This window comes from Vipera berus, assembly GCF_964194415.1.
Source record: "Vipera berus genome assembly, chromosome: 1".
Taxonomy (NCBI): Eukaryota; Metazoa; Chordata; class Lepidosauria; order Squamata; family Viperidae; genus Vipera; species Vipera berus.
Genome location: NC_138202.1, coordinates 294,441,542 through 294,464,836, shown reverse-complemented (window position 1 = coordinate 294,464,836; position 23,295 = coordinate 294,441,542). Strand labels below are relative to the sequence as shown.

Genomic DNA, 23,295 nt, shown 5'->3' with positions numbered 1-23,295 from the left:
CCAAGTCTTATAATTATAGACTATTAGAAGTTAAACATTTGTTTGTAAGGGGCTAGCTTTTTATAGATTTTTTACCGCAAAACAGTAATTTAAAAAGGGGTAAAGCCTAATGTTGCCTCTCCACATCAGTTATTTTATTTCGGAAATTTAAAATACAATCGTGTTTCTTGTTTACCTACTTGTATGTTCCTAAATATGCTTACAACTAAACATCACTAGACATTGGGGACTTTTTCTGAATGTAAGGGCTGTGCTATAAATTTCTGCATATTTTTTTGTAACACCACTACTACTTTAAACTAAATGTGAAAAAGAAAAAAATCACTAATGCTATATCAAAATTAATATTTCAGATGTGATTTATTTATTTCTCCTTTAAACTTGGGTCATATTCAAGTACAATTCTCTTCAATAAGGAATTGGTTTTATTGTATAAGATAGCCCTTGGGTTATAATTGTAATTGGGATCAGAACTACAATTGCTAAGCAATGCACTCATAAAGCACAATGTCATGTGACCATGTTGCTTAGCAACAGCATTTTACCATTGTTAAGGTACCACAGTTGCCATTGATAAGTGAGAATCATGTGTTGTTAAGTGAGGACCTTGTGTGACCATGACGTCTGACTTCCTATTGAAGGTGTCCCCATTGACTATGTTTGTGAGAAGTTGGCAGGGAATATTGGAAATTGCGATCAAATGACCATAACTTACATTGTCACTGTGAGCTGAGCATATCTGAGAACCAAGTGTACCGAAAGAAACCCTCTGGTTTTTATGTACATTACAATTCATACTTTAATTGTTGTTTTTGTTTTAATTAAATATTTAGGGGAGCTTTAGGCTGCTCAGAGTCTGTTGTCTGGAAAGCTTATAAGCCTTGTGAATAAATAAATTCTTTATCTTGATTTCCAGAACTCCAGTGTTTGCTAAACATGGCAACAAATACAAACTATAAGCAACGTAAGTAATGTCCATCCTACATGCAAAGTAGACATTACTGTTATTACTAATACTAGTGTACTAATAACTGATCTCAGGCACTGTACAGAAACAACGTGATTTACATTTAGACTCCTACAATCTTGGTCAGGCTACAGTTCTCTAGATTTTATTTTCTGTCATTAGTAATTTCCTTCAACCTTAATTTAAACTTTCATCTGCACCTGTTGCTTTATCCACTAGATGGGGTACCAGTATAGAATCTGACTCTAAGAAAAAAATACCTTCATGTTCAATCTTGACTTGGTTATCTGAACAACAATATGTAGTTAGCCTCTATGATTAATGAAACAGAGTAAGGAAGGGAGCCTTTACTTTTACATGGAACTACTAGTTTACAAGTCTCAACGTTGTTTATATTTTTCATTTCTGAAAAATTCTTTATCTTGCCCAATTTTGGATGAATAAATAGGGCAGAACTATTGCCAAGCCTTATCAGTTCCACCCAGCAATTAGCCTTTCTTGCTTATCTCCATAGGATCAATAATTCTGCCAAGAGCAACTATAACTGCATTGCTCAGATTTAAAGCATGAAGCCAGAAAGCTCAAACAGTCGAGGGTTCAATTGATAGAAGACCATTGGAAAGTATAAAAAAGAACAACTGGTTATGAAAATATGAGAAACTAGATTTGCCTCATGATTTCTATAGTAGAGATTGCTGTTGTGAGAAACATTACATCCCACAAGAACTGGGAAAAATATGTTTGAAAAATGGTATGCTTGATTTAACTTTAAACCCAAATATTGTGGGGTCTGACAAAAGAAAATCAAGATGTAAGATCTTTAGATAAGAACTTTAAGCATCAACAGAGGAAAAGACTATAATGGGATCTGTTTTATTAATATGAGGAGGGACATTGGCTCATAAATTTGCTATTTACATACTAATATGCAGAACACAGAAACAAACTGTGAAGATGAAGTTAAAAGACTTAATACAGGAAGGCAGATATAACAAAAATTTGGTAGACTGAATCTCATGACTGACTTGTTCCATGCTAATAGGAGCAATAGAAAAAAAAAGAGAGGCAATCTCTGTGATAAAATATTTATACCTGCTAAGAAATTCAAATGAATGAACTTGGTATCTTTGTTAAGAGTACCTGGATTAAAATGTGTGAGAACAAATAAAAGCAGCATAGTTATGGATGTCTGATTTGAAGGAAAAAGTGCTTGGAGGTGATCTGTGATAACAGGAAAAGTAAATGAAGATCCTGTGGCTCAGTGTTACACAACTCAGAGAAGTCAAATTAGTGAGACCTGAACTGTGGACAGCAAAAGTGAGAAGTGTAGTAAACCAGTCTAGATATGAGCAGTGCTTTTTTTTGTCGTAGAACGCACCAGAACAGAGTTCTGGCACCTTTTTTTGACGGATTTTCCACGTTTTAAAAGTAACTTTTGAAAATTTGATGTTTGGTCCACATGGACTTGAATCGCCCTGTTGAGCGTAGCAGGTTGGTGGCAAAATCATAAAAACGGTGTGTGCGGGCTGCTTGAGTCTGATGCATGCATACTTTGTCCGCGCTGGTTGTGATGGCGCTGCTCAGCTTGTGGCACTGCCCAGCTTGTGATTGGTCATGCGGAGGGCGGTGACCGTTATGTTTCATTACACAACTGACGTGTGTGGGTGTGTGTACAGGGATTAACTACGTGTGAAAGGTAAATAATTTATTTTAAAAAAATCATTGAATTGAAAATCTTTTAATTTTTAGTGTAAAATTTACTATGAACATTTGCCTTAAATAAAATAAATTAAATATGTTAAGAACTGAATATATAATTTTTTAAATAAAAGATTAACAAGATGTGAGTTCTGGCACCTTTTTTCTTACAAAAAAAGCACTGGATATGAGGCATCTATTTCACATGTGTGTGAAAGAGAAAGAGAAACTTTCAGGCTCCAATTCTTCTCTTAACCTTACTAGTAAGGAATCATTTTGTGAGGGCCGCATTGTGATTGCTAAAATTCCAAGTATGTTTTCTCTGGAAAAAAAATCTGACCAACTCCCCTAAAAGATGAGGTCTATCTCAGTCTTCAACTGATTCAGTGCTCTGCGCTTTTAGAAAAAGGGCATAGTTCACTGATTGTGATGCAGTGGGGTATGGAGGAGGCCCATAGGATTGTGGGGATCCCAAAGGACAGGAAATGGAGCATGGGGTGTCTCAGGGAATGGGGGGGAACACTTTAGAAGGGCGGTTGCAGGTGGGCTTGTCCCTGCACTAGTCCCCTCCCCAGGGTCTCTCTGAGCCCTGAGGCAGTTCAATTAATCAACCTCCCGGCTTCTGACCATTATGGCCATGCTCCATTATGATCACAACTCGAGGACTACATGTACATGTAAGATTGCTATATATGTTTTTTAAATGCTGCTGAAACTATCAATTTAATAATGTGCTGAATACATCAATGCAGTGATTGAAACACTAGCTATTTTTCTTTAAATGGTTGGTGTAATTTAATACATGGAACATTAACGCAGGATAACATTTTAGAAATATCTACTAGAGTGTTCTGATACTTCAGCAGGAATCAAGATGTCATACTTTGAATTTCTTTCCAGTTTTACATAGGTTAAAGGAAGTTTCCAATACCAGTAAAAATAAAATTTAAATTAAAATGCTAGAGGACAGCAAATCAACAATAGTTCAACACTCAAATAGAAATCAAGATAACATCATAAAAGACAAGGCCTTTAGGAAGAAGCAGAAAGTTAGCAGAAAGGAAACTGATATCCCTAGAAAAATGTATTTTTTCTGCTGGTTTCAGAAAACATATTTCCTTCTCCTACTGCTACATGGTCCTCAGCTACTAGGACATAAAAAATCCTTACAGAACTTACTAAGGTTCTTAAATGTCCTGATCTTAAATTAATTCCTCCTAAGAAAAGACTAGAAATCAATGTTGTTGTTTTAATAAGATTATAACATAACCTCAACATACACTTTGGCTACTGTATTCTTGGCCGCTCTTCAAAATCAGTCCTACACAGAAAACCTTAAACAATTAAATAATCAAAGCTATTATAACTAATGCATATGTTACCATGGCAAGATCTTATGTTTCTAAGAACAGAGGCAATAGACAGCTGAGCAAACATAAACTTGGCCAGCTTAGCATCCAGGAGCAAAATCAGATCATAGATGATGCTATAACACTGAAGACAAGCTAAATTCTTATTTCTAGGTAAGCAATGGAGAAGAACTCCCTACCTTATCTGGATTAAATTTTGATTTTTTTCAGCCTTTATTCTGACTATTAATATTCCCAGTGAAGATCAACTAACAATAAAACAGGCCAAAACAACTAGACACAGGTTTTTTTCCTGGTGCCATCACTGTACTGAACAGCTGATTATATTACCTTGTTGTTTATATGTACGAGGTCTCTCGTTTGTGGAGTTCCTCAGGGGTCGGTTCTCTCGCCCCTCCTGTTCAACATCTATATGAAACCGCTGGGTGAGATCATTCGAGGTTTTGGAGTTGGGTATCATCAATATGCCGATGATACCCAACTTTTCTTTTCGACCCCAAACCACCCCAGTGATGCCCTCGCTGTGATGTCCCGTTGCCTGGAGGCGGTTCGGGTCTGGATGGGGAGGAACAGACTTCAACTCAACCCCGACAAGACTGAGTGGCTGTGCATTCCGGCATCCCGGGACATTCAAAATGTTCCATCTCTTTCTATGGGGGGTGAGCTCTTACCCCCCGTGGATAGGGCTCGCAACTTGGAAGTCCTCCTAGATTCGCGGCTTACCCTGGAAGATCATGTGGTGGCCGTGACTAGGGGGGCTTTCGCCCAGGTTCGCCTGGTGCGCCAGTTGCGGCCCTATCTGGACCGGGATGCCCTGTGCACGGTCACTCATGCGCTCGTGACCTCTCGCCTTGACTACTGTAATGCTCTCTACATGGGGCTTCCCTTGAAGACCACTCGGAGGCTCCAACTGGTACAGAATGCGGCCGCGAGAGTTGTCTTGGGAGTTTCCCGGTACTCCCATGTTACACCTTTGCTCCGCGAGCTGCATTGGTTACCAGTTGTCTTCCGGGTGAGGTTCAAGGTCTTGGTTATGATCTTCAAGTCCCTACATGGCATGGGTCCGGGTTACCTCGGGGACCACCTGCTGCCGGCGACAACTCCCCTCCGCCCCGTGCGTTCTCACAGAGAGGGCCTCCTCAGGGTGCCCCCGGTCAGAGAATGCCGACTGGCGGCCCCCAGGGGGAGAGCCTTCTCTGTGGGCGCCCCGGCTTTGTGGAGCCAACTGCCGGTGGAGCTCCGGATGGCATCAGACCTCCGAACTTTCCGTCGTGGCCTGAAGACCCATTTATTTGAATTAGCTGGTCTGGCCTGATGGGGGAGTTGGGTTTTAAATTCTTGTTTTAGGATAGTATTATTGTTTTTAATTGGGCACTGATTTAATCTTTGTTTTAATTTTTGTATTGTATTGTATTGTTATTTATATGCCCTGTGAACCACCCTGAGTCCCTAGGGAGAAGGGCGGTATATAAATTAAATAAAACTAAACTAAACTAAACATTGAGAGCTTATGCACTGGAGACAAATTCCTTGTGTGCCCAATCACACTTGGTCAAAAAAATATTGTATTCAGTTATGCTTTGTTAAAGATTACGAGAAGCAGTTTTTTTTGACTTAGTTGCTTCAGATAAATCATTTTGCATGATTGGATTTAATTAAAAAACAATTCTGAACTGTTCAAAAGTGTTAATTCTAGTAAAGAAAAGGAGATAAATTTCTTTAGAAAGGGGTCACAGTGAAGGATATTTAATATCAAAAGTTTCATGTAAAATATGGTGGATGTATTGCTGGAACACTTCAAATGTTCACATATTTCCAAGAGTACGAAACAAAATTCCTTCAATTGCATTACTGCATTTATCAGCTGCATTTAATTTAGAAGAGAAGCTTAATCAACTGAAATTAAATGCAGGTAGATTCAGAGTTAGTTAAACATACAGACACTATGCCAGCAGCTGTGATAATGGCAGTCAATTTGGATGGCTTTAGAGAGGGTCTCAACAAATTCATGAAGCAGCAAGCTTCGTAATTAATATTTATGGTTGACCCTTACCTTCTGAATAATAGCATGCCTTAAATACTGGCTGCTGGGAAAGGTTCTAATCATGTCCCCCAGTCCAGGCTTGTGAGTTTCCAAATGTATCTAATTTGCAAATAACATTTAATCTAAGGATAACTATTGCTGGAACAGCACTGGGGAATTGTGGACCCTGCTGCCCCCCAAAGCCACATGTAGTTCACCAATTTTAGATGAATAATTACAGTAAAGGTACCATATTTTTCCGTGTATAAGACACTATTTTTTCCTGCAAACACCTTGTTCAAAAATCAGGCACGTCTTATACAAGTACAGTGTCTTAAACACAGAAAAATAATGGTAACCTCCACAGCCCAGGGCATGCCTGTGTGGGTTCTTTACATGCCACTGTCATGCCGCCTGGTGCAGGTGTCAAGCCCCTAAGGGCTTGCCACTAATGGGACGGGGCAAGATCATCGGATGGCGGCGTCTGGAGGCAGTGGATAGGACCAGCAGCATGGATGGCAACGACAGCCCTTTCCCTCCCTCGTACCTGTATGCTGGGGACCTTGTGGAACGTAGCTGCAAGGCCATCCTGCTCAATAATAGTGGCTAGCTGAACTTTTGGATTTGCCGGCTCAGCTGTTTGGTGCTCTGCCGAACAGTTAATCGGTGTAGAGAACCATCAGGGAGTTTAAAACCTGCCTTCACTTCCCTTTCCTTGCTGTCACGCAGGTTTGTTTACCAGGGTCGGAAGGCTGCTGCTGGGAACTGACTATGCATGCTCATCGTGCCGGATGCTGGTTAGGTGGGTGGGAGGTGGGGCCGGCTGGGAGGCCCCTATTTAGAGCGCTGGGAGGCGGTTGCTCCCAGCGCTGACTTTGTTTGCTGTAAGCTTGAAACTCACATGCCAGAGGGTCTTATACAAGGGTGCGTCTTGTACACGGAAAATACAGTAAATCTCTTTGGGCCCACTTGGAGTATTTATATATGACATCTTTAGTTAATTGGATTGCATGGAATTACAAATATATTTTATATATTTCTTGTTGCAATCATATTGATCCAATGGTATATTATTTCTGGTATGTTGATTTTTTTTCTGATGCTAAATTGAAACTATAGAGAAAAGTAAGTCACAAAATTGATAAAAATTGTTTCTATGGGAAATGAAAATGGATACAGGGAACTTTACATTTACATCAGGGGTCTTCAAACTCGGCCCTTTTATGACTCATGGACTTCAACTCCCAGAATTCCTCAGCCAGGCATGCTGGCTGAGGATTTCTGGGAGTTGAAGTCCATGAGTCATAAAAGGGCTGAGTTTGAAGACCCTTGCATTAGATCAATGAGTGGATGATAATGATGAATTTTTATTAAATAATATTTGTCAATTGTCATCCGCTGGCGTTATTTACAATTATAACTTATATAGATATTAGTAGCATTTTCAGTTCAAAAACACTTAGGTTATTAGAAGGGATCTTTAAACCCTTTGAGACAAAAAAGCCCACAATCAATCCTTATAATTATATTATCAATTTAATATATAAACTATAAAGACTGACTGGAATAGGGAACTAGAGACAACCATTTTGCCTGAACAATGAGAATATGTTTTAACCTTAATACCAAAACCTTATTAGGTTTTAGATTACCACTTATACAACTAAAAACAAGAATAGTAAGTAAATTACTGGATTACTGAAGATGAAACCAAAATAAAACTTCATTTAAACATGCTGTTTGTTGTTGTTGGTTGCAAAGTAATGTCCGACCCATCACAACCCCATGGACAACGTTCCTCCAGGCCTTCCTGTCCTCTACCATCTTCTGGAGTACATATAAGCTCACGCCTACTGCTTCAGTGACTCCATCCAGCCACCTCATTCTCTGTTGTCCCTTTCTTCTATTGCCCTCAATTTTTGCCAGCATTAGGCTCTTCTCCAGTGAGTCCTTCCTTCTCATTAGGTGGCCAAAGTATTTGAGATTCAACTTCAGGATCTGGCCTTCTAAAGAACAGTCAGGGTTGATCTCCTCTAGGACTGACTGGTTTGATTGCCTTGCAGTCCAAGGGACTCGCAAGAATCTTCTCCAGCACCATAGTTCAAAGGCCTTTGGCGCTCAGCCTTTCTTATGGTCCAATTTTCACAGCCATACAATGCAACTGGGAAGACCATAGCCTTGACTATGCACACTTTTGTTGGCAGGGTGATGTCTCTGCTTTTTAGTGTGCTGTCTAGATTTGCCATGGCTTTCCTCCCCAGGAGCGTCTTTTTAATTTCTTGGCTGCAGTCCCCGGCTGCGGTAATCTTGGAGCCCAGGAAAATAAAATCTGTCACTACCTCCATTTCTTCCCCATCTATTTGCCAGGAATTGAGAGGGCCGGATGCCATGATCTTGGTTTTCTTAACGTTTAGTTTCAACCCAACCTTTGCACTCTCCTTCTTGACTCGCAACAAGAGGCTCTTTAGTTCCTCTTCACTTTCTGCATTAGAGTGGTATCATCTGCATATCTTTGGTTGTTGATATTTCTCCCGGCAATCTTAATTCCAACTTTTGATTCATCTAGCCCTGTCTCATGATGTGCTCTGCATGTAAGTTAAACAGGTAGGGCAACAGTATACAGCCTTGCTGGACTCCTTTCCCAATTTTGAACCAATCAGTGGTTCCGTGCCCAGTTCTCACTGTTGCTTCTTGACCCGCATATAGGTTTCTCAAGAGACAAATAAGATGGTCTGGTACTCCCATCTCTTTAAGAACTTGCCACAGTTTGTTGTGATCTACACAGTCAAATGCTTTAGCATAGTCAATGAAGCAGAAGTAGATGTTTTTCTGGAACTCCCTAGCTTTCTCCATGATCCAGTGTATGTTGGCAATTTGATCTCTAGTTCCTCTGCCTCTTCGAAATCCTGCCTGTACTTCTGGTAGTTCTCGATCCACATACTGCTGGAGTCTAACTTGTAGGATATTAAGCATAACTTTACTAGCATGTGAAATGAGTGCAATGGTGTGATAGTTTGAACATTCTTTGGCACTGCCTTTCTTTGGAATTGGAATGTAACTTGATCTTTTCCAATCCTGTGGCCACTGTTGAGTTTTCCAAATTTGCTGGCAAATTGAGTGTAGCACTTTTACTGCATCGTCTTTTAAGATTTTGAATAGCTCAGCTGGAATACTGTCACCTCCACTAGCTTTGTTGCTGCTCAGCTTTCCTAAGGTCCATTTCACTTCACATTCCAGGATGTCTGGCTTGAGGTCAGTGACCACCTCATCGTGGTTATCAGGGATGTTAACCTCGTTCTGTGTAATTTCTGTGTAATTTTGCCACCTCTTCTTAATCTCTTCTGCCTCTGTTAGGTCCCTGCCATTTTGGTCCTTTATCGTGCCCATTTTTGCATGAAATGTTCCCTTCATCTCTCCAATTTGAAGAGATCTCTGGTCCTCCCTATTCTATTGTTTTCTTCTATTTCTTTCCACTGTTCATTTAAGAAGGCATTCTTATCTCTTCTAGCTATTCTCTGGAATTCTGCATTCAATTGGGTGTATCTTTCTTTTTCTCCCTTGCCTTTCATTTCCCTCCTGTCCTCAGCTATTTGCAAAGCTTCCTCAGACAGCCATTTTGCTTTCTTGCATTTCTTTTTCTTTGGGATGGTTTTAGTTGCTACTTCTTGTACAATGTTGCGAACCTCCGTCCATAGTTCTTCAGGCACTCTGTCTATCAGATCTAATTCCTTAAATCTATTTGTCACCTCTACTGTATATTCCTCAGGGATATGATTTAGTTCCTACCTGAGTGGCCTAGTGCTTTTTCCTACTTTCTTCAGTTTAAGCCTAAATTTTGCAACTAGAAGCTCGTGGTCTGAGCCACAGTCAGCTCCTGGTCTTGTTTTTACTGACTGTATAGAGCTTCTCCATCTTTGGCTACAGAGCATATAGTCAATCTGATTTCTGTGTTGACCGTCTGGTGATGTCCATGTGTAGAGCCGTCTCTTGGGTTGTTGGAAAAGAGTGTTTGCTATGACCATCGTATTCTCTTGACAAAATTCTATCAGCCTGTGCCCTGCTTCATTTTGTACTCCAAGGCCAAATTTGCCTGTTATTCCGGTTATCTTTTGGCTTCCTACTTTAGCATACAATCCCCCATGATGATAAGGACATCATTTTTTGGTGTTAGTTCTATAAGGTGCTGTAGGGCTTCATAGAACCGGTCAATTTCATCCTCTTCAGCACTGGTGGTTGGGGCACAGACTTGGAGTACTGTGATATTGAATGGTTTGCCTTGGATTCAAACTCAGATCATTCTGTCATTTTGGGGATTGTATCCCAGTATTGCTTTTCCTACTCTTTTATTGACTATGAAGGCTACTCCATTTCTTCTGAGGGATTCTTGCCCGCAGTAGTATACCTGATGGTCATCTGAATTAAATTCACCCATTCCTGTCCATTTTAGTTCGCTGATTCCTAAGATGTCGATGTTCAGTCTTGCCATCTCGTTTGACCACGTCCAGCTTGCCTTGATTCATGGATCTTACATTCCAGGTTCCTATGTAGAAAAAATCTTTACAGCATCGGACTTTCCTTTCACCACCAGATACATCCACAGCTGAGCGTCCTTTCAGCTTTGGCCCAGTTGCTTCATTCTTTCTGGTGCTACTAGTACTAGCCCTCTGCTCTTCCCCAGTAGCATATTGAACGCCTTCCAACCTGAGGGGCTCATCTTCCAGCGTCATATCTTTTTTCCATTTGGTACTGTCCATGGTGTTTTCATGGCAAAGATACTGGAGTGGGTTGCCATTTCCTTCTCCAGTGGATCACATTTTGTCAGAACTCTCTGCTATGACCTGTCCGTCTTGGGTGGCCCTGCATGGCATAGCTCATAGCTTCACTGAAGTACACAAGCCCCTTTGCCACGACAAGGCAGTAATCCACGAAGGGGAAACATGCTGTTACAATGTCCTAAATTTGTTATGTTCCGTGAAGTTGTTTTATTTATGAATTTGACTTGAAACAAATATTTTTGAACTACATACTTACTACATAGAAAGGGACAGCTGGCAAGGGAAATGGAGTTTTTGTACCCTACTCTAAACCCTGGAGATTAGTTCTTCAACAGTGGACAAATTTATGGACCAAATAACACAGTAGATGGAAAGCTGATATTACTTGCAATTTATGAACAAGATGCAAAAAATTGTAGATTATGGAAAGATAATTACATTAAAATAGTTATTTTTCTCTGAAGTTGTATAAAAACTGCATGTATATGCATCTATATATTCATGATAAATTCTATATAAATTTTATTGTAACTGCATTTTATTTCTTTTTCTTTTTTGACTTTTTTAATATATAGTTTCATTTTTCCCTCTTTGTTCTGCTTTACTAAATAAGTGAAGCAAAATAAATAAATCTCCTTGAAACTATACTTCATTCAAAACTATAAAAGTTTACCTTAATATGGGTAAAATATTTTTGTGTCTTTATATACTTCCTGTCTTCAACATGTAACACATAAATTGTGTTAGGCTTTGCTTTACACAATGTCAAAGGCTTACAAAACTCTAGTAAATATGCTTTTAAAATAAGAATACGTACAAATATCCAAAGGGACAGTACTTGTCACATACTATGGGTTTGCATTTCTTAGGTCGTGGGTGGCACTGACAGATCTTACAATTATGGACATCAGTCTGGAAACCAAAGTCACAGTCCAAAGAACAATCTGACATGAGATCGGTACACCGCTCCTCCCCTGTGAAAGAAAATAGGAAGTTTAGTGAAGAGAGAAAATGGTTATTTGTCTCAACAATTAAAGGCATACAGATACAGAATTCTCCTCTTCCCCAGTCACTTACAATGGTATGATTTGTCCCATATTGTCTAATTATCTAAGTTCCAGATTTTACATATTCTCAGAGTGGCTTATAATATAAAATTTACTATTCAGTATCAACATAACATGTTCATGAAATGATACATCAGTTTTAAATAAATTCATAGACAAGGCATTTATGCTAATAAAATACATTAATGGGTTTTATTTTCATATTGCCTTGCCCTTGTGCTTTTTTTGATCATTCTTCTTTCCATTCAGAAGACAGCTAAGCAATAAAATGAAAGAAAATTCTTGGTATTTTGATAGTAATGATTGGAAATTAACTTGTTAGTTGGAAAGCTGACCGCTACAATGTTTTAAGATAAGAACCTGGTGCAACTTGGTACAATATAAAGGAATGTTATACAGTTAAAAGTTAGACTGACTGTTCACTGTTTAGGAAGAAGTTGGCCTGGAAACCTCACACAAACAACTTTCTGCAAAGAATGGAATTTAAGTATAAGAAACTAATATGAAAAGAACAGGCAAGTTATAGTTAACAAAATTTATGAACTACAGGGTCTATGCTTCACCTGGTGCTCTCTAGTCAAAGGTTTTCAGTTTCTCACATTTAAGAAGCTGAAAACTGCAAGTTGTAGCCCTTGTATGCAAAGTTATTTTTAAAAACCAACATGTCAATAATATAAACAATCATGTTTTTATTATAGTTTAAATGTCCCTATGACAGGAACATAGGAACAATGTTTCTATGTTAAATAAACTTGATGTTTACACAAAATAATAGCTGTAACAAAAGCAAAGTAGCCATATTCCTCAATGTTATAAAAAGATAAACACTAACCTTAAATTAACAGAATAATGAATTGCATTGAGGACAGGCAAAAAGGGAGCAGTAATCAGGCTGGAAGATGAGAGCCCAAAGGCCAGAATTTTGAAACCAGGTGGAAACTCATATACAGGGCATCAGATAAGTAGTACAGAAGTTTTTCTTCCCTGCAAAACTCAAAATGGACTAATTGATGCTAAAGTGCAGTAGAATCACATTAATAGTAATCAGTATTCCTTCAAGCCTGAGACCTGAAAGTGAAAATCTTTCAAAAGCTCTCTTGGGTTTGAAAAGTGACAGCTATAATTACATGTTAAAGTCTTTCACAATAATGTTAGCTATTATGATAGTATTGCTTTTTGGAGTTTTTTTTAATGATCCAATGTATTTTATAGCTTTTGTTCCAATAAGTAAAACTGCTATGACAAATCATCTATAATTATTTTTAACCGCTTCAGGTATTTAGAAGCAGCAGCCATGCTATAAACAGCTTGATTAGCCTATATAACAGGGATGAGAAAACATTTTGGATAGTAAACACCATCACGCTAATATGGGAGCAACATTTTTAAAAATACTTAATATTATTATACAATCCTAACAATTTGAGTTTCCAAATTTACTGATTAATAGCAGTTACTTATTAGGTAGTAATAATTGTTTTTATCAATATGCCACTGGTGCTGAACTGCTTTGCATCAACACATCAAAACTTAAAAAAACAATCTGTATTTTAATATGTGATTTAACAAAGAGGCAATCCATCTGCTGAAGATAATAAAGGTGTTCTGATTTGTGTGTTGTTCTACTGAAACACAGCAAAATGGATATTTGGAAATATTTTATTTTACAAAATGAAAAACAGGATTTACCATAACAATAACAATAGTGTGCATGAGCCAACTGAATTTTGAGGAAAAACACCAATAGGAAATTTAAGAATATTTTTTTCAAACAAGATAACTGAATATGGTATTTGTACTTACTAGTTTTACACTGGCAGATGCGACAACCATATTGATCTACTTTGAAGTCATAAATACAGTCTGTCTCTTTTAGTGTACAGTTCACCAAAGGAGGACATGTAGGTGGACCGATTGTAATGTAGGTCGGCTCTAATGAAAAAGGGAAGATATGGTTACAAATTATAAATCTTTGATACAGTGTATCATATTAAATTCAAAAAATCACTAATGGAAATGTTGAAGGGAGATTAAAAAATGTTAAATATAAACAAGCAAACAAACAAATAATAAGGCTTTGATATATAGACTATTCCTTTAAAGGCCTGAAATGAAACTCTAATTCAATCACAAATGTAAGTATTACAGGAGTTCTTTAGATTTAAAATCATTGCTAATAATGGAGACAAAAATTCTATGACTAGAGCTCTTTGCCAGATATGGCTAAGTTAACTATTTTTTTTAATCCCATTTATATCCCACCCTTCTCCAAAGACTTACAATCTAAAGCACAATGTGCTTAGCAATAGCCTTCATTCTATGTATATGCCTGCTTATTAGGGCTTTCGACCCCCCCCCAAGCAGCATTATTACAAAGTCAGCTTATTGCCCCCAAAAATCTGGGTCCTCATTTTACCTACCTCGGAAGGATGGAAGGCTGAGTCAACCTTGAGCCTGGTGGGATGCGAACCTGCACTAATTGCAGGCAGCTGGTGTTACTTAAGGAGGCATTAGCCCACTGCTCCACCAAGGCTCTATTTATGACAGTTCCTGTCAAAATTGGACTAGAGCAATAGCTTGTAAGAAAAGCTGCCTTGGAAAGTGGCTCAGAAACTGCAGCTAATGCATTGGTAAGTTTATTAATAGGGTTAAAATGCTAGGAACATGCTACGCTTACAGAACTGGCCTAGTGGACAGCCTTCCAAATCAATTTACATCTCATGTTCATTAATAAAAGCCCAACAGAGTTTACGACTGAGACAACTAAGAAATGCCTTTTACATAAGTAATAGTCTTTAAAATTTGGGTAAACTTGGTTTTAGTTTGTTGTAAACTTTGATGCTTTTACTATTGGTAACCATATAAAGCTGTACTTTTTTAATGTGAGTTACCCTTAGCATTGCATTCTAATTATTTTTAATGAGTAGTATTTTTAAACAAACAAATCATGTTATAAATTGCATGTCAGTATTCAATAACAGATTTATGAAAAAAGAGAATTGTGCTAATTATAACCTAGAGGTAATTAAAATCCTTAAGAGTTTCTTAAAGAAAGGAGCAGTACAAGTTATTGAGGAATAAAATCCTATTGACCTGATCAATGCTGAAAATTAAAGCTTTAGAATTAAATTAGATTTTAACAAGAAGCCTTTTCAAACTGAAGTTAGAAAAGGAAGTGTATTAATTAAATTAGCCAACAAACTCTTCAAATTTTGCTTTAGCATTCTTCTAATTATTTACTATATGAGCAGTTTAATAATATATATTTTTGCAATTAGGATGGAATTTAAATGAAGACAAAATTTTACTTTGTCCAATTCCCCAAATTTGGCTTAACAATGATTTATTGATCTCAAAAATGCAACAATTTAAATGTTTGCAGTCCAATAAATAGCTCCCACCCTGATATGTTATTATCTGCTGTCGAGTCAGTATTGATTCTCAGAAGCAAGGTAGACCTTCACTAGAATAATTTGTTCCTATCCTGGCCCTTCAGATCTTCTGATCACGCAACCATTAATCAGTGTAATTAAGTCTCTCCACCATGCTGCCAATCATCTTTTTCTTATCCTTTCTATAATTATGGACTCTTCAGCAGACTACATCTTTGCACAATGTGCCCATCATGTGAGAACCTGTACCTGGTCATTTGGGCCTCAAGTGAGAATTCTGATTGATTTGTTCTATAATCCATTCTTTTTTTTTTCTTAGCTACCCATAGTATTATCAGGAATCTTCTCCAATACCACAGTACAAAAACTTCAATACTCTGTCCTGTTTCTTTAAAGTTAACCTTTTCTTCTAATGGTATCATGAGGAAAACCAGTGGGTGCATGATTCCCATACATACATTGTGGCTTTGGAATATATTTTCCAAAACCTTCATAGTTGCCAACTGAGTGTTAGCCATGATATATTTCCTGACAACTGGTTCTTTTAGACAGAAGCTATCCACCATTTCAATATCTTCATTGTCAAAATCTAAGGCTGATTGCTGGCCCTGTTGTCATTAGTTTTGTTTTGAATGAGTGAACCTTTATTGTCACAACCATGTATACATTGAGATTGGCTGAGCCTCCCTTCGTGCCCCCACCCCCAACTTACAGTGACACAAACCCTCCATCTTACTACATCATGTGAGCTAATTGCACAACACACCGGCCTCGCAAGTCAATCATGCATAAAGTTTATAAAATTATATCCCGTTCAAAAGCCTAACAGCCCATAGATAAAGGCTGTTCTTCAGCCTGTTGGTACGGCTGGCTCTATTCCTATAACTCCTACCCAATGGTAGGAGAGTAAAGAGATACTGTCCAGGGTGTGAGTCATCCCTGAGAATTTTCCTCACTCTTCCAAGGCAGCGAGCCCTGGCGATGTCATCCAGTGGTGTCAGGGGACAGCCCACAATGTCTTGAGCTGTGCTCATGACCCTCTGTAATGTTTTCCTATCCACAGCTGTCAGACCAGCATACCAAACCACAATACAGTACGAGAGGACGCTTTCTATAGTAGACCAGTAAAAGAGGGTCATTAGCCATTGTTTCTACCCTGTTCTTCTGCAAGACCCTGAGAAAGTGAGATGTTGAGCCTTTCTGGCCACCTGGGTTGTATTAACTTTCCAGGTCAGATCTTCGCAGAGGTAGACTCCCAGAAATTTAAAGGAGGAAACTCTCTCCGCACAGTCCTTCCCGATGTAAAGTGGGGCAGTTTCTTCCTTTTTCCTCTGGAAGTCTAGCACCATCTCTTTCATCTTGCCGATGTTCAGGTGCAAGTTGTTGTTACAACACCATATGGATAGTTTTTGTATCTCCGCCCTGTATGCTGTCTCATCCCCACCTGTAATAAGACCCACCACGGTAGTATCATCTGCAAACTTAATTATCGCAGTAGATGGGTCAGATGATACACAGTCATATGTGTTCAAAGAGTACAGATAGGGGCTAAGCACGCAGCCCTGTGGTGAGCAAAGCTTCAGGGGGGTGGACAAAGCAGACCCGACCCTCACTGTTTGTAACCGGTCCCTGAGAAAGTCTTGAATCCAATCGCAGATGGAGGGGGAGAATTTCAAGTCAGTCAGCTTCTCGATGAGAGTGCTCGGCAAAATGGTGTTGAAAGCCGAGCTATAATCAACAAAAAGCATCCTGACATAGCTTCCAGGTTTCTCAAGATGACTTGCTACAGAGTGTAAAGCAGTAGCTATGGCATCGTCTGACGACCTGTTCCCCCTGTAGGCAAATTGATGTTTATCGAAATCCAGTGGGAGGCATGTCCTGAGATATTGGAGAACCAGTCTTTCGAAGCATTTCATGACTACAGACATTAATGCAACAGGTCTGTAGTCATTCAGGCACTCAACTGCAGTTTTCTTGGGGACTGGGACAATGGTAGCTGCTTTCAAGCACGATGGTACACATGCCGTTTGCAAGGAGATGTTAAAAATCCTTGTCAGGACCCCTGCTAATTGGTCGGCACAGTTCTTTACCACTATCCCCAGCACCCCATCTGGGCCTGTGGCTTTGCTGGGATTCACAGCCTTCAATACAGTTCTCACTTGGTCTTCAGATAGGGTGAGTTGCTGAAAATCAGAAGGCCAGCCAGCAGAGGCTATGGGGTCTAGTCTTTTTACCTCGTAGCGAGCGAAGAAGATATTCAGCTCCTCAGTCAACGAGGCATTGGTGTTAACCATGCTCCTTGTACTGCCCTTGTGGTTGGTTAAGTGCTGCAGTCCTTGCCACACTTGCTTCGGATTGTTGTCTGCTAGGTGGTTCTAGGTGGTTTTCTTGTTATTTGTATTTAAACTCAGCCCCATTTTCTCATGGTGTTCTTTTATTTTCATTAGTAAAACTTGATCACTTGTATCATTCAATCATCACAATATGATCATGCTGCAGGTTATTCCTTTACTTTTAAAACCACACTCAACTTCCAATCCATTCTCCCTAATGTATGTTCAGTATCTAGGGTGAATAAATAAGGAAAGACTATATGACCTTATCTCACTCTTTCGCCAACCTACAGCCTTTCAGGTTCATCACAGACTGTCTATATCAGAGGTCCCCAAACTTTTGGGCACCAGGGACCAGTTCCATGGAAAGACGTTTTTCCGCGGACCAGAGGGTATGTGGTTTTGTGTGCTGCCTGCATCCCATGGATGGGGCTTTGCTTGTTTGTGTGGACCGTTTGCTGTCATGGTACTGGTACTGGTCCACAGAGCGGGGGTTAGGGACCCCTGGTTTATATTCTGCCTTCCTATCCTGTTTATAGGTTTGTATGAGAACAAGGAAATAATCTGGGAAGCTCATTTTCCTAAGAAGATTCCACAGATTGACATGATTGACAAGGGCAATGAAACATGTATTGACTCTGTTTTTAGTGTTCTTGAATTTTTCCCAATTATCTAGAATGCATCAACAACAATGCTTCTTGTCCCCTTGTTCTTTTCTAAAATCAGCTTGAATGTCTCAATTTTGTTGGATAATCCTAAACGTAATTTTGCAATTCAGCAATAGCTTGCATGTTCTCATCTCCTTTTTTTGGTACTTGTATATAAATTGTCATTTTGTAAAATGTTGCCCATGGTGTTATTCTCCAGATTTGCTGATACAGTTTGCTTGGAACTATACTCAATTCTTTTTTCTGATACCTGTTATATTTCTAAATATTACTTTGTGATCACTTCTAACTTGGTAATGGCCATAATGCTGATCTAGCCTCACCTTCTAGTCCTTATCATATCAGTATCTAGTCCTTATCCATATCAGTATAGGCTACTTCTTCCATCTTTCTTTGATCTTCTCTGCATCAGTTATTTGTCAACTAGTATCCTTTAGAATACTAATTTGAAGTTAGAATTACTATTTATATTAAATTATAGTATATATCAAGCAAACTAAAAGTTAACAGGTTCACTGAATCTGAAATCAAGTTAAGAAGTATTACATTGGTAAACTAATCAAATATTTACAGAACCTTTAGGTCCAATTAAGTATATATGTTGTAAATAATTTGGATCTTTCAAACTGTTTCTTATAAGAAATTAAACAGCTATCTGTTGCAAGTACTTCTAAGCAAAATAAACATATCCCTCATAACATATTTACCATTAGCAAAAATACATAAAATATTTTAATTTGCTACAAGATACAATTGTACTGGTTTTAAAATATGAGCATTTCTGCTAACAATGTAATAGAATAAAGGAATATTTTCCAGACTCAACTGGTAACAAGATTATTTTTAGTACTGCATTCTTACTATAACTTAGTAAACATATTATAAAATACTCATATTTTATGAACCAGCCATACATTAACTTGTTTTGCAGAAACTTCTGCATAAAAAAGTAAACTATTTCAGCAAAGGTAAATTTTTAATCAAGGTATGGGAGTAAATGAGCAAGTATGGCTAATGTCTAGTTGCTGATTTCTGAAAACATTTGCACTGTATGTAAGATAAACAAGACAAAATTTGAATTTAGAAAATAATGAACTGCATCAGTTGTTAATATGTCGGGTGTACATAAATATCAAATATTTCTATGCATACATAATGCTTAATATTACTTATTGGGTTAAACAAATGGAGAGAAAAGTCAAGAAATATTACAGAGGTATAAACATGCATCAAATATTGTGAGAGGGCTTGTATATATCTAAAACCAACAATGGTGTCTATTCTGAATATATGTGGTAGATAATGTATAAACACTAATCATATCACAGTGCTCAGTAACCAACTTTGGTAGAATCTTTGAACTGTGAACGACATTAAAGGACATTACAACAATTAAACATGATGCTACTAAAGCCATGTGTATGAAAGGCATTGTTCATGAAAGGTTGCAGCTGGTAAACCAACTTGAGCTGAGACATTCCCAGCCACTGTAGCCCCCAAATTCCTGTGTCCTCACTGTTCTGATCCAAAAATCATTTATAAATATTACCATTTTCTTAGTATTCTTATTCTGTTATTAATGCCACATGCTAATCAAGTCCCTTTACTGCCTCACTATGGAATGAACAGGTAGAGCTAGATGTCATCTTTATCCAAACACTGGGTAGCCCCACACATCAACTTTTACCACTCATAGTGAATTTTTGTTACATTTTTATTTTAGTATCTTCCTTGCACTGTGTTCCATGAAGGAGAGAAAAAGATTATGCAGCTTGAAATGTCTCTATATTTGTCTTTTCCAAATATACAAATCCTATGAGACGTCTGAATCAGTACTGAATTTTTTTTCAGATGCTATGCTTATTCTATTTTATTATATAACAGTTGTACCATATTATATAAAATTATATACATATAATTTTGGGGTTAAATGTATTTAAATATATATTTCTATCTGGAAAACAATATTCATACTAATGTAATATCTATAAATAATAAATGAACCATATTTATTTAGCTCTGTCCCTCATCCACTGAGAGTGCTGTTTTTATTCACAAATATCTCCTGTTTTCCAATTACAGTACTGTCTATTTTTTTCTAAAATTTGGAAAGATAACCATTGGATATTTCTCTGAATAATATGTTAGAATATCTATACTACAAGTTAAATTGCTGTGGACTTTTTCTTTATAATATTTAAAATATTCGGTAACTACTTCCATTAGATTCATTTTCCTTTTTATGCTTTTTAAAAATAAGTTTATCGCTATCTTCTTCCATTCACAGAGATACCTCTTGAGATACAGCAATTTTATATGCATGCCTGAGTCCTAATAAGCTGAGAAAGAGAACAAAAGAAATAATTTCATTTCCCACCCCCCACAAAAATGTAGCTTTTAAAACAAAACAAAACAAACACCCCCGCAGCTCTTCTCACTTCACTGAACAAGACTCAACAAATAAAGCCAGCTACAGTCAGGCCTCTAGCTATTTGAATAGGCAAACAGTTAAGTTTGGGGGGGAAAAAACACCATATGGTCATGTGATCTAGGTTACCCTTTCAGTGCTGTCCTTGCCAAACTGCAGGAGAAGCCTGAGTGAATAGATGATGAGACAATAAACAGAAAATTACATTTCACTGCTGTATATTTTAGAAATGGCAGATTGTAAGAAAATTTTTATCATTTAATATTAATATTAGATTTACATAATAAGCATTCCACCCACACACACATACACACACAAATGTATTAATGTGTTACTGTAAATGTAATTATGATACCATTAAAATGATTTCCACACAGAGCGTTCTCTGTGGGCGCGCCAGACCTATGGAACCGCTTGCCGGTTGAGCTCCGGACGGCCCCCGACCTTCGCTCCTTCCGGCGCGATCTAAAAACATATCTATTTGAGCAGTCTGACCTGGTCTGATGGGTTAGGGTTGGGGTTTTAATATATTTTAATTACTGTTTTACTGTTTTAACTTGGGGCACTTATTTAATTCGTTTTTAACTTTTATATTCTGTTTGTATTTATTGCCCTGTACACCGCCCTGAGTCCTTCGGGAGAAGGGCGGTATAAAAATGTAATAAATAAATAAATAAATAAATAAATAAATAAATAATAAAACATTATGGAAAAAGACTCATTAAGTGGAAAATTTTTGTTCACACTGCAGTAATCAATAATGTAAGTTAATATTGCTATTTTATTTTATTTTAAAGTTATAACTATAACGTAACACTTCAAACAGCTACTTATTTTTCTAGTTTCAGCTTTCATTTAATAGAATTAGTGAATTCTTTAATCCAGTGACTCATATCTGCTTCTGTAAATATTCAGCCATTTGATTTTTGAGTCTAAAAAGTATTTTAAGTATGCCAAAAGTGAACTTTAATTTTTATTTCAGCCATTTCTTTCTTTAACTATGGTTTGCTGAACAATTCTATCAGAGTAGGTCACCAAACATTTAATAAAAGTGTTCACAGTCTTATCCATGAAAATTCATAATGTTGGTTTTCCAATTTTCTGTCCCTATTTTGTTTTTTGTGATAACTAGTCCACTTTCAATCTAAAACTGAAATTGATAAACCTGCTTGCCTCATTACACACTGTACACAGAAAATCTTGAACATTTTAGATCCTGCATCTATTTGCAAGAATGGTGAAAAAAGTTCTATTAGAAGGGTAGGTCAGACTCAATAGAATTCTAAGAGATCTAAAGGCCTTCACAAGAAGATATCCGAATTCTCTATTTCTTTCCTAGGATTTTTAGTAAGCCAGGATTGCTTTTCACACAACTCAGGATGGCTAAAAACGTTGCCTTGGAACTATATAGTTTCTTTGTATATACAAGATTCTTTGTCCAAAACCCTTTAAATAATTTGCCCAATCATCCATATCATGCTGTGTCAAAAACAAGCATTAATCAGTAATCACCTCTAATTAATTTTGGCATTCATTTAGGCTTTTCAAATGTCATCCATTTTTACTGCCTTTCACTGAATGGATTTCAGTTAAAACTATCTAATAACACTATATACTCCATCTGTTTAAACCTACCAGCATACTTGATATTTGTTATCAATTAGATTTGGTTGTCTTTTGCCATTGCTAAACAACCAGTGTAGATACTTTTTATATTATAAAAATGCACAAAATCTCTTTTTCTCTCACACTGAATGTTCAATGTAAAAGCAGAATAAGTGTGAGGGAAAAGTTTTATTTACTCATGGTTTTCGCCAAAAAAAGGAAAATTCTCTATTCCCTAAAACAGAGGTTCCTAACCCCCAGTGTGTGGACCAGACCGGTCCGTGGCATGCCAACAACCGGTCTGCACAAACAAGGAAAGCCTCATCTACAGGATGCAGGCAGCTGTTGTGACTCAGGGCCAGCCTGTGGGTCCGACAGCCGGCTCCGATGTATCGGAGGACTCAGATGTGGGGGAGGAGGGAAACGAACCGGCTGATGATGATGATTTGGAGGCTTTGCAGAGCCCTCAGCCGGGGACCTCTTCTCAGCTGTGTGAGCCCGAGAGTGCGGAGGATGATGACCCACAGCTGGCCCTGTTCAAGGACGCCCGACGCAGGAGGCAGACGAGCAGGGACAAACAAAGAAAGACTATGGGACTCCTCGGGAGGAGGCACAGGGAGACCACGCCCTGAGCTCTCTATAAAAGAAGTGTTTGGGGAGGGGCTGGTTGCTGAAAGCAACTTTTTCCGCTTGAGAAGACAAGCTCTTGTGTTTTTGTTAACTGCGTAATTAAATCTTGGCAGAAGCCTTTTAGCCTTGGACGCTTTCCAGACTCTTCTTTTGATTAGGGGTGCGAGAAGAGGGCTGGTTCAGAACAGTTTGCTTTCAGCCAATCACCCCTTAATACTACGATGGAGCAGCTTCTTGCCGAGAATGCCCAGCTCAACCAGCAACTCACCTTGCTGGCCACTCAGGTGGCACAACTGCAGGTTCAGGTACATGCTGCCCCCCCACCCAGGAGGAAATGTC

The 23,295-nt window shown here is 38.1% G+C and overlaps 1 protein-coding gene across 1 annotated transcript in view; it reads right to left on the bottom strand.

Moving 5' to 3' along the window:
• Positions 1–23,295, bottom strand: part of CRIM1 (cysteine rich transmembrane BMP regulator 1) — a 146,792-nt gene that overhangs the window by 17,495 nt on the left and 106,002 nt on the right. The window contains exons 8-9 of the mRNA XM_081331327.1: positions 13,704–13,832; positions 11,651–11,807 (exon numbers count right to left, since the gene is read on the bottom strand). Of these exons, the coding sequence (XP_081187453.1) occupies positions 11,651–11,807; positions 13,704–13,832 (286 nt within the window). The remainder of the gene's footprint in view (positions 1–11,650; positions 11,808–13,703; positions 13,833–23,295) is intronic.